Source organism: Brienomyrus brachyistius, chromosome 11, assembly GCF_023856365.1.
Source record: "Brienomyrus brachyistius isolate T26 chromosome 11, BBRACH_0.4, whole genome shotgun sequence".
Taxonomy (NCBI): domain Eukaryota; kingdom Metazoa; phylum Chordata; class Actinopteri; order Osteoglossiformes; family Mormyridae; genus Brienomyrus; species Brienomyrus brachyistius.
This window is the reverse complement of record NC_064543.1, coordinates 10,042,592-10,054,934: the sequence shown is the minus strand read 5'-3', so window position 1 is coordinate 10,054,934 and position 12,343 is coordinate 10,042,592. Positions and strand designations below refer to the sequence as shown.

General features: G+C 47.1%; 1 protein-coding gene across 1 annotated transcript; it reads left to right on the top strand.

The window, feature by feature from the left end:
* Window positions 1-381: 381 nt before the first annotated feature.
* Window positions 382-9,984, top strand: afg3l1 (AFG3-like AAA ATPase 1). The gene is made up of 16 exons (XM_048969404.1): window positions 382-696; window positions 980-1,070; window positions 1,541-1,647; window positions 1,908-2,057; window positions 2,223-2,297; window positions 2,617-2,741; window positions 2,988-3,258; window positions 3,629-3,766; window positions 4,077-4,230; window positions 4,442-4,549; window positions 4,847-4,972; window positions 5,544-5,654; window positions 6,225-6,340; window positions 7,401-7,601; window positions 8,516-8,710; window positions 9,242-9,984. The coding sequence occupies exons 1-16, from the start codon at window positions 580-582 to the stop codon at window positions 9,452-9,454; spliced, it is 2,298 nt and encodes a 765-aa protein (XP_048825361.1). The 5' UTR covers window positions 382-579; the 3' UTR covers window positions 9,455-9,984.
* The last annotated feature ends 2,359 nt before the right edge of the window (window positions 9,985-12,343 follow it).

Here is a 12,343-nt window from a genome sequence, read left to right as displayed (position 1 = left end):
ATTCTTTAGTTCCACGCCTGGATACCAATATAACCAATAATGCACTGGCTTTAGTACAATTAAATATGCATATTTGAAATGGCACGCACATGACTGTTATGCTAGAAGATTAAATTACAACACTGTTCATCAACTTGTTCAGATACGTTTACCAATGCTAAATTAGCTATGCCTAGCAGTAAGCAGCATAGAATGATTATGGAGTGTATATATACATATTTACGGTTTTCCTTGGCAACGTATTTGCAACATGAAGCAACAGGACCTGGCCCTCGTAGAAGCAGGGCATGCCCTATATTTTGCCTGAGTAAAAAGATGCGTGCATTTACATAGTTGTTATAAACCCTTGCCAACCTTTAAAAAAAATTCACGTCATCTGTAAGCAATAAAAATTTAAGTCGGTCTTCGTAAAAAGTTAAAGTATCATCAAACCTTAAATTATATTATTTAAGTTTCTTATCAGGCCCTGTGCTAAACAGTTCGTACACCTTTTAAACAAAAAAAATGACATTGAGCATGTTCGTCTGATGCAAAAGCGGGTTGTAGAAGAGAAGTTATTCCGCCGGCAGAAGAGCGGTTATGGTTCATATGATAGGGCTTATTTTAGCGGCTGGCCGGCCGTTCAGATGCGGAATGAGGATGTGGAGAGCGAGCAACACCGCGGTGACGGCCGGGACGCTGTCCGCTGCTCTCAGAGTAAAGTTACTTTACATTGTGGTGTACATGGGCCATCTAGTTAACTTGATAGGAAAACATTACTGTCGCGCTTAGTTGACAGTTCTGCAATGGTGAAAGAACTAAGTTTTGTCTTATTAATTCAGTTTAATATGTTATATATTAATCGTTGTTTGATTTATAAAAAGAACAGAATATTGTTGTGCGCTAGTCTGATTCAGTAACTAACTAATAACATTTTTATCATACATTTATAATCTGTCACGTGCTGCACGTGTCATCAAGGTAACGTTTCTTCCACCAGAACATTGTTCTAAATAGAAGAAATATCTGGGGATCCTCTGGAGGTCCTTTTGCGTCACGTCCAGTGTTCTGCTCTAACAAGTCACCTAAAGGTAATACTGTACCTTTACAAGCACGGTGAAGTTACAACTGTGTGTTGGTCTGAGGTCTTTCATCAAAGCACCAGAATATGGTCTGTGCTTTAGTCCTCTTGATTAGATCATAATTTTGCTGAATGGAGGTGTTCTGTAGTTATGGTAGATCTGTCCATCTTCTAACTGCCTATCTTGGTCAGGGTTGTCTGGATGCCATCCATCCATTCATATATACATGCAGTCATACTCCTATGAGCAGTTGAAAGACACCAGTGAGAATATCTGTATGTTGGAGGAAATGTGGGAGGAAAGTGGAGTAACACAAGTAGAAGATAGCAGAGGAGGGATTCAAGCCCCCAACCCTGGTGACGTGAGGTAGCATTGCTACTCACTGGGCCATCCTGCCACCCAGTTATATGGTGGCTTATTTGTAGGATACATGAATGGTGTGCAAGTATTAACGGTGGTATCTTGGCAATGTCTGGTAGATATGAAGTCCAAGGAAACAGAAGGTGGTGGTAATGGAGAGGGGGCAGGTGGAAGTGGGAACAGAGGAGGGCGAAGGGAAGACAATAAATGGTCTCGTTTTCAGAAGGTTTGTATCTACATCTCTGTGTCTGTTTCTTTTGTACATAATCACCAGTAGTAAAATAATTATCGCTTCATCCACAAGTTGTGTACAAGCCTGTTTAGATCTTGGAATTCGGAATAGGTACAGGACTGTTCACTGGTGGGAACGTGACTGGTGGAGTTGAACTGGGCAAGTTCTAGATGCCTGTAGGCAAGGTGTTATGCTTTTGACTTGGATTAGACTGGCTGCTTGTGGGATTAACATCTGTCTGCCTTTTTTTGAAGGGGGACTTTCCCTGGGATGAGAAGGATTTCCGCTACATGGCTATTGCAGTGGCAGGGATATCCTCCACTTTTCTGTACTTCTACTTCAGAGATGCGGGGAAAGAGATCTCCTGGAAGGAATTTGTACATTTCTACTTAGCCAGAGGATTGGTGAGAGCCCGCCTGGAATATTCATTAATGAGGACTTTGTTAATACTTAGGCAGTAAAAAAGCATGTGATTTCTTTGAACAATTGTTTTTCGTAAATATCTAAGGTTTAATTAAATTACAGTAGAATGTTAAGCCGACTTTGAGATGAATACTAATTTTGTGCAGGTCGACCGACTGGAAGTTGTCAATAAGCAATATGTGCGAGTGATCCCAGCGTCTGGACGAAATGTCTCTGAAGCAGTAGGTACCCGCTTCCCCTTCTGAAGGCTGCGTTTGGGGGCTGTTTGTTTGCACTGTTTTTAAGTGGTGCATTCATTCATATCTTCGTTAGGGGTATTACCGTACACAAATTTCATGGGTTGGTTGAAAGATGTTCCCAAACAGTTGACTGTAACCAACATTAGCCGTAACTAAGTCACAGCAATAATTAGCATAATGTTTTCCACGTGGCACATCTACTTGTGAATTTTGGTTCCACTAAAATAAGATCCTACTCTTCATCCGATGTGATTTTTGGAAGTGACTCTGCGTTTCTCTCTGCTTCTTGTGTCGTGCCCAGAGCTATGCGTGGTTCAACATTGGCAGTGTGGACGCGTTTGAAAGGAACCTGGAGACTGCTCAACAGGAGATGGGCCTGGAGCCATCGCACAGGGTGGCTGTGGTCTACAGCACCGAGAGTGATGGGTGAGGAGTCCTGGGTTGGCAGAAAGTAATTTATAATGATTGAGAAAGCATATAGCCGTAGTATTTTGTGTTTCGTAACATTTTGGGTTTGTTTCTGTTTAGTAATATATTCCGTATTTAGTACCGTGTGATAATGTAAGGAGAAACCCCTTTGCTTTATTATTTGATAGGTACTCCAGCCGAACTAGTGTTATGATAGCAATTCTTGCAAACAGCATGTTCAGCTTTTGCACTCTCTCTTTATAGGTCTTTTTTGATGAGCATGATTCCCACCTTGCTGCTGATTGGCTTCTTCCTCTTCACATTACGGCAGGGGCCAATGGGAGGTGGGCGTGGGCGCAGGGGGGGCGGGCTTTTCAGCATGAGCGAGTCTACCGCTAAGATGATGAAGGACAACATCGACGTTAAGTTCAAAGATGTGGCCGGGTGTGAGGAGGCCAAGCTGGAGATCCTTGAATTTGTCAACTTTCTAAAGAATCCCAAACAGTACCAGGACCTGGGGGCTAAAATCCCAAAGGTAATGGAAGCTGTGGAGATCAGCAGAAGCCTTTGGTTCTGTGGCCCAGTTCAGCTTGTCTTTGAGATTTCTTGGAAGTGGAGTGTTTTTCTCTTGACACTGAATCAGTCTGCAGTCATTTTTAATGCATTTGTTACGTTTGTCTCAAAAATGTATGCGTCCAGAACTTAGGGTTCTGGGGACCGAACCCTGTAATGAATCTGAAAAAGCAAAAATGATGTTTCAACAAGCACGCTCTCAGTTTGAGAACCCTCAGACAGATTAAGTCTCTGGGCTAAGCCTCCAAGAAACTCCCCTGCCATGAAATAACGTTTTTTTGTAAGCAATATGAACGAATATTTAGCATGTGCTTATACCATATCTCCATTAGGGGGCGGTGCTGTCTGGACCTCCAGGGACAGGAAAGACACTACTGGCTAAAGCCACAGCTGGGGAGGCCAATGTTCCCTTCATCACGGTCAACGGTTCTGAATTCCTCGAGATGTTTGTCGGTGTTGGACCTGCGAGGGTGAGTGTGGGTGACCAGGGGGCTCCGGTGACCCAACAATGGGCCGCATCTGAAATACAGTCCACCGGGCACTGAAACACCCCCGAGGAAGGAGGCGTCCCATTCTAACCTGAGATTTATTCATGAAAGATATTATACCTCAATCATTTTGAAGCATTTTGGATACCATTAAATAAACATGTGAACTATATTTATTGGTGACTCTTTAGTTTAACTGAATATTAATGTCAGAATTTTAATTAGAAATATTGTATGTGTCCTTGTAGCATGACACTTAATTTCGCGTGCTGCTCTGGTTACATTCACCAAGGTTCGAGACATGTTCGCCTTGGCACGGAAGCACGCTCCCTGCATCCTGTTCATCGATGAGATCGATGCTGTTGGCAGGAAGAGGGGGCGGGGCAACCTCGGGGGGCAAAGCGAGCAGGAGAACACCCTGAACCAGCTCCTGGTGGAGATGGATGGTATGTTTTGTGGTTGCGGGGGGTTGCCGTGGGTAACACTGGCACTGCAGGAATTTCCTTCAGATTTGTCGTTGGCGTTTCAAACACGTGGTGATGCGTTCCTGAAAACTATTAACCTCTAAAACAGGGATTGAGTGATGCTGCAGACCAGGACCAGTCCAATCCTAATATATTTTTGATGTTAGTGAGGATATTTTTTGTGTCATTCCAGGTTTTAACAGCAGCACTAATGTAGTAGTTTTGGCTGGAACCAACCGACCTGACATCCTGGATCCGGCCTTGATGAGACCTGGACGATTCGACCGTCAGATCTATATAGGTGATGGTTTTTAAAGTTGTCCTGCTCACTCACTGCACCACTGGGAGGATGATGCAGTCTGAGGACTGCCAGTTTTGCTTTCTCGAATGTGCGTGAGAGACGCCTGTAGCTATTGTAATCCTCATGGCCTGCCAGAAGGAGGTACTGGGAGCTGGCCAGAATACAAAAATCAGCTGTGCTGACATCGGTATTTAGGAGGAGTGACGGGATGACTTTTATGGAATTTGTTCTAGGCTAGATTTTCCTGTGAATTTAGGAGTGCACTGCAGAGGACTGATGTGTCCCAATGTCTCCCAGGTCCACCTGACATCAAGGGCAGAGCTTCCATCTTCAAGGTTCACCTGCGTCCTCTCAAAGTCGACACCAGTATAGACAAAGATGGGCTGGCCAGGAAGCTGGCAGCCCTCAGCCCAGGCTTCACTGGTGAGTAGCGAGCCTTTAGGTGGCGCTGTGGCTTAGTTGGTTAAAATGCCTGCCTAATAAACAGGAGGTTCTGGGTTTGAATCCCAGCTGTGCTTTGCATTGATCTTTAACTCTGTATATAGTAATACCTGATACTTATTAGCTTGTGGGGTCATTCTTTAGGTCCCCACAGTATAAATCTGCGAATGCAATAAAATTAAATAGCCAAAAATCTTGTATTTAGTTTGGTTATTTATGATGAAGGGTAGGCCTGGGTATGGGTTAAGGTCGCATAGTTAGGTTGGAGAAGGGCCTTTTGGGCCCAATTGCTTATGGGATGCTGCACGCTGGCTGACCCTGCGCTGTGACCCCCCCAGACTTGCTGTCACCTGTATATGAGTCTCTGTGTCTAATGGAGAGCAAGATGGGGTTTGTGAGAACTGCCCAGTTTTTCCATAAGGATGAATAAAGTATGTCGATTTCTGCAGCATGACACTCCTGTCTTCTGAGCTGCATGTTTCCTTGCCATCCTGGTCTTTGACCGCAGCGTCTGTCGTCATCCATTTGCCATCGTCTGTTGTCTTCGCCCCAGGTGCCGACATCGCTAACGTGTGCAACGAGGCAGCTCTGATCGCCGCCAGGCACCTCGCTCCGTCCGTCAACGCGAAGCACTTCGAGCAGGCCATTGAGCGGGTCATCGGAGGTGAGCGCTGTTCCGCGCCATGGCAGCGGCAGGCGGGGTCAGATCTGCCCCCATGTCTGATGTTCAGCCATTTTTGGAGAGGTGCTGGATGTGTGTCATAGTGAAACCCACAATACCTTCCGTTCTACACCTTACCACAGTAACCAGGTGTCATGGCGTCATGCTTAGCGTCACCTGATGTCTCTCCGAGGGGGTTGTTTCATTGACCACTCTTTCCAAAATGGATAGTTTGTAAGATATTTGATGTATAAGTGGATAAACTGGACTGGTGCAAGTATTCTGGTTAAATTCAGTTGTTCAGCTTTCAGTTTTTCATTCAGGGATATGAACTAATAATTTCTGATCTCCCTACTCCTTGTATAGTATTACGGGAAACAAAACAGGTTTGTGTTGTTTTTTTTTTGGTTTGTTTGTTGTGTAATAGCTGGTGGGGGCCGCAATTTTATGGTATGAGCTGACATCCTGCTGCGCATGCTGATGACTGATGAGTTGTTCTGTTATAATAGTGTCAACTCTACTATACTAACCAAGGCTGTGGTCTTCTCTTGCAATGTCTCCTGTACTGTTCAGGTCTGGAGAAGAAGACGCAGGTCCTGCAGCCCGTCGAGAAGAAAACGGTGGCGTACCACGAGGCCGGCCATGCTGTGGTGGGCTGGTTCCTGGAGCATGCAGACCCCCTGCTCAAGGTGTGTGTGTATCGAGGTGGGGAAGGGTGGTTTTGTGAGGCCTGGTCCCTAAGCAGAAGGTGTGTGGAGAAACAGGATGGAAGGGGATGTGTAGGGTCAATGATGAGGATCTCCCATTCATTAAAGGCTGGCTCATGGGTTAATGGGGGATCTGCAAAGTAGGACTTGTGCTTGTGAACCGAAGGTCACCAGGTCACTCCGCCGGCCACAGAATTTGATTTCACTGTTGGGCCTTGAGCAAGGCCCCAAACCCCCAATTGCTACAGCTAGAGTTGCGAAGGGGTGGAAAATTTCCAGAAACTTTCCATGGGAAGTTAAGCTGAGGAATGTTGGAAATTGGAAATATTCCATGAGAATGAATGGGAATTAGCTGGCAATTTGGGCTAGTTTATATAAACTACATCATATACGAACATAAATATAAACATTTTGTTTTTTCATAAACAGACATGCATGCAAACAGTTCTAATCCAAATTTAAATAAATATATTTTGACTACTCTTGTATTAAATCTGGTTGTTTTATCCAAGATAATGCTCAAGATGGGTTTTTTTTTTCCCCCAACAACATTTAAGTTCCCTGTTATAAGCTAACCTGCAGTTTTGCAAATTTTCAGTTTATTCCTATTAATTACCAGAGTGGAGATTTCAGATCCAGAAAGTATAAGTCCAGACCAGGATTTTGTTTCAATCAGCCAGTTGAGCATAAAGAGTCACAGTCACAGAGCACTCAACTGGTTGGTTGAAACAAAATCCTGGTCTGGATTTATACTTTCTGGACCTGAAATTTCCACCTCTGTTAATTGCCATATATTCCGGTTAATTCCCATAGAAAGCTTCTAACTTTTTTGCAACTCTAGCAGCCTCCAGCTGACCCCGCTCTCCTTTCACTTGTATGTCGCTTTGGGCCAAAAGCATCCGTTGAGTGTAATGTTATGGCTAATGGTGCTGTTATGTGCCTCCATCGAATGAAGACAGTAAATATGGAGGCGGGACGGTGTCGAGGTGAGTTCATGGAGAAGAGTCATGTGATCCAAGCCACTGGTTCCCCTCTGCCGTAGGTGTCCATCATCCCGCGTGGGAAGGGTCTGGGCTACGCGCAGTACCTTCCCAAGGAGCAGTACCTGTACACGCGCGAGCAGCTGTTCGACCGCATGTGCATGACGCTGGGGGGGCGCGTCGCCGAGCAGCTCTTCTTCGGCCGCGTCACCACCGGGGCGCAGGACGACCTGAGGAAGGTCACGCAGTCGGCCTACGCGCAGGTACCGCCCGCGGCCCGTCCGTCTGACCGCCATCTCCCATGTCGCGCGTAGCGCCCCCTACTCTGCCCCAGATGACAGTCGGTGGCGGGTGTGCTCCGGTAGTACTGTCAGGACGGTTCACTGAATAGGTGCAGTTATTTTTATTGTCATTTGCATTTTGGAGTCGCTCTCCCAAGAATAAGAGGAGGTCGGATTCAAATGCGGACCTGCATGTTCGCGCCGGTATGTTACAGTGAGAAGTGGAACTCGTAGCCTCGTCGGAAGCTCAGAGATATGGGTAGTGGCAGGTCCCGCTCCTTGAAGCCTCAAGGCCTGCTGATCTCAATCAGCTCACATGCAGGATGCCAGCTAAACTGGTTTGGTCTCCAAATAATGCAGAACCTGTAACAAAATCCACAATCCCAGTCATTTTTTTCCATGCTGGAATTTTCTGTCCGTCTAGCTGGCGTGCAAATTAATAAACGTACTATGTGGGCTGTATGCCAGTTTGCCAGCGATCCACATTGAAACACCTGTACATTTTAACCAAGCCCTTCCTTTTTTTTACTATATCCCCCAAATTGACTTTGATTAATATTTTGTAGCATTTGGTGTTATTTCTGTTGTTCTCGTTCTGAATTTAATCAACTTGTGATGTTGGGTTGCTGGGCCACAGGGCCGCCGTATAAAAATAAATGGGCAGGGATTGAATTTCCAGCAAACATCTCGGGAAACCTGTTTAAGGCCTGCAGCTGGGAGGCTGTGGCTGTATGTGTGTCAGGTCCCTGGGCTCCTCACGCGGGTTTGGGGCGCCTCGCTCCCAGGCAGCGTGCGGCCGCTGGCTCGCCGTGGTTTCGGCGCCTGATCCGCGTTGTCATCTTCGCGTCTGGTTCTGGCAGCTCCAGTCAAGTGCATCCATGTGTCCCGCCCCACAGATCGTGCAGTTCGGCATGAGCGAAAAGGTAGGCCAGGTGTCGTTCGACCTGCCAAGGCAGGGCGAGCTGGTGATGGAGAAGCCTTACAGCGAGGCCACGGCTCAGCTCATCGACGAAGAGGTGCGGGAGCTCATCAATGGCGCCTACGAGAGGACGCTGCGCCTCATCCAGGACAAGAGGGACGTGGTGGAGAAGGTGAGCCGCCGTACGCGAGGAAGACAGGCCTCCAGTTGCACGCCTTCAAACCGTGATGAAGAACTCCAGAACAGACGAGACTTGTGATTGACCAAAGACAATAGAAAAATCCCAGTTTGGATAATAAGTATCTATAATAGCTGCTTGTGGTTTAGATAGGTGTTTGTTTAGTATGTTTCAATAAGTATATGTGATATTTGTTAATGTCTTGTAGTTATAAGCTACAACAGGGATCTCCGGGCTAGTGTGTGATAAGGGCCCAGTGTTGGGTAGTTACAAAAGTAATCCATTAAAGGCCGAGGTGGAAAGTTCAGGTCCAGAAAGCACAAATCCAGACCAAGGTTTTGTTTCATCTGACCAGTTGAGGATCTGGCCTGGATTTGTGCTTTCAGGACCTGAACTTTCCACCTCTGTCTGTAATGGTGTACTTCTGTGGGTAATTTCCCCAGCACTGAAAGGACCCCTGTGAGGTGCAGATAAGTGCCGTTGTGTCAAGAAAAAGTTCCCCGCTCATGGTCTCCTCTCCTGCAGGTGGGCATGCGTCTCCTGGAGAAGGAGGTGCTGGACAAGGCCGACATGCTGGAATTGCTGGGTCCGCGTCCTTTCCAGGAGAGGTCCTCCTACGAGGAGTTTGTGGAGGGCACAGGTAGCTTCGAGGAGGACACCAGTCTGCCCGAAGGCCTGAAGAACTGGAACCAGGAGGCCGAGGACTCCTCCAAAGAACAGGAGAAACGGGCCACATAGGCGGAGAGGAGTAGTCGTCCCCAAAACTGCTCCCAACGGGAGACCATGGCCAAGCCGTCCAGGAGGGTTTGTCACCCATGTAGGAATTTAACATACTTAAAAAGGGGGCTATTCCAGTGTTTCAGATGGTGCCACATATCCCAAGGTTTTGCTGAGCTTAGCAAACTTAAAATAAGCCCCTAGAGAAAGGAAAGTGATAAAAACTTCAAGCTGGGGTACCTGGCGTTTGAGGTTCCTGACCCTGGAGACGTCGCTCCCCTGTACTGTATGTCTGACCTCTGTTGTCTGCCTGGGTGGGGGTCCCGGATGGCGTGACTGTGTCGGAGACCATACCGTGTCATCGTCACAAGGCTGACGGGGTGTATCAGAAATGGATATTTTAATCTTTGGTTTCCTCCCGGGGCACGTCTTGGTGCACCATGAAGTTTTAACCTTTTGCGGAGATACTGAGTCATGTTCATATTTAATGCATAGTACATTTATAAGCACTGATGTTCCCTTTTCGAAATAAAATCCAACAGACGCTAAAACTAGCATCCCACTTTCTCAGTTAGCAGTTATGTCTTCCCTGTCCTGTTCACGTCGCCTTGTTGTGTTGAGTATTTGACATGAAGGCCTGGCTTTGGCCCTACAGACAGTAACACCAAAATCAACTAACTCATTGATTAGAGGTTTCACCCCGAGTGCTTAGAGGATTATGACCTCAAACCCCAGACCACCCCAGTTCCCACTTCCTCAAGACGTGAAGGTTACAGGAAGTGCCTTATCGGGCTGTAACTTTCTCTTACCGCTGCGGCTCTCTCTTGTTTTTCGTAGTCCTAAAGCCCCTGTGTTTTTAGGTACTTATGCACTGCTGAAGGTTCTCAGGTCACCTTGTTGGGGAGCTGGAGGGTGTTCCGTCTGTCACACTCCCTGGAATGCGGGGGTTCTGCTCTACAGCAGACAGCGGGGGTGGGGGAGCTGAGGATGCTGTGGCCGACTGGAGTTGAGGAGAGCAGGGGTGGTCAGAAAAGACCTGTTAAGTACCGCCTGAGGGTTTACTCATTTTTTAGTCATTCTTGTTTAGGGATTACACTACTTTCACACACTTCAGTGTCTGTCTTAGGCCTTTTGTTTTTGTATTATATTCTGCAATATGCCTGCTTAGCTTTTACATTAAGCTGCATTCTTTGTTGGGCTGGCAGTTTCCTTCAGCTTCCCGGTGAGTCTGGACAGATTCGGATCAGCCGAGTGTGACACGGAACTGCGGGTGACTAATGTCTGTCTGTGTGGGGAGAGGCGAAGCACGCCTGACCGGGGGTATGCGCTGCGTGAGCTTTTACAGACTTTCACACTGCCCCGTTGGTTTGATTGGAATAGGAATTCATGGTGTCCTGGGGGCTTGCAGGTTGTAATATGAAGGATGTGAGCTAGTAACACAAATGTCGCTGATGTCCTTGGGGGGGGGGGGGGGTTCTGTTATTACACCCCTTGGCAAGGGGTTTAGTTGCTCCACTTAAACATCCAGCTGCATAAATCGCACGGGATAAAAACCAGCAGCTGATGTAGATGTTCTGCATGCACGCTCCCTCCCTCCTGCGTGTCCGTCGCGCTTTTCCTGCCGTTATTTCAGTGTTTAAGGCCGACACTGTGGAGTCACGGGCTTGTAATTGGGGCAGCCTGGGTGGGAAGTGATTTTGCCTTATCCTTGCAGTGTTGGGGTCATGTCCCATGTTAGTGCACCCCTCCCTCGTACCCTGCGCTGCCTGGGATAGGCTCCAGGCCCCACCCTCCTGTACTGTATTAAAAGTTGGAAGATGGGTGGATGAAAAATATTGCAAAATATTGTACCGAATTTTTACATTTTTATAAATATTTATTTCCTTTGGTGATGTCAGTTAATTTGAATCTTTAAAAATTCTACAGTTGGTTTATCATGGAAATGTGTATCCTGTCAGTCAGTGCTGGGGGGATCTATGCAGAAATGGGGCATTAGTGTATTTGGATGGCTTTCTGGAAGATGAGAGAGGTGCAGCGGTGTCCAGGGGCCCGGCGGGCAGATTCCTCGAGCCTTGAGTCCGCTCTGTTCACTTGGTAACTCCAGGAACGTGCCGGGAATCCTGTGCAGTAAAGACCTCCCTGCTACATGGTGTGCCTCGAACCGTGAGCCCTGTCTGCCTGCGCTGAATGAAAACGAGGTGGTTCGTCACTGCAGCGAGCCTGGCCCCCCGCCCCCACCCCACCTTGAAATAAAAGTCATCAGGGACAGGAGGCTCAGCCTTGCAGGCTCCTCACCCTTGTTGAAGTTGGTCGGAAGTGTCTTGATGATGGATGACTCTGGGTTAAATGTGCAGGCAGCGTATTTCTGGTTCTTAGCTCAGTAACTTATGCACCTTCATGGTCTGTATGAGATGAGTCCCAGTTTCTGTCCTATTGCACCATGCCGTTGCAGTAAATAGAGAGGGTGGGCTGTCGGGTGGTCAGGTGGGCATGGTCACATGCACGTCTGTCTTTTAGGTATGTTGAGAACAGCATGGTGGTGCTACTGAGGGGTCCTCTACCCTTTGTGGGACCTTACTGACCCCTGCCTGCTGTTTCTGTTAGTGTCTACAGGGCACCATTCAGTGCCCATGGAGTGTGAGTGGTTTGTGTGTGTTTTATGGGGGGTGGGGCAAATAGCTTTTCCATCACTTCAGTTATATTGTAGCCCCTCCCTAAATAACAAACTACTCCTCATTGCCCCCCCCCCCCCGTATACCTGATCTATGGGAGGTGGGTTTCTCCTTTATGTGTCTGTTTGAAGAGTATTCTTAGAAATGGCTTAATGTAGACGACCAAACTACAGTCTTACATGATCACAGTTTAAATAGCAGGACCATCAAATGGAAATCGATAGACCAGGGGCATGTA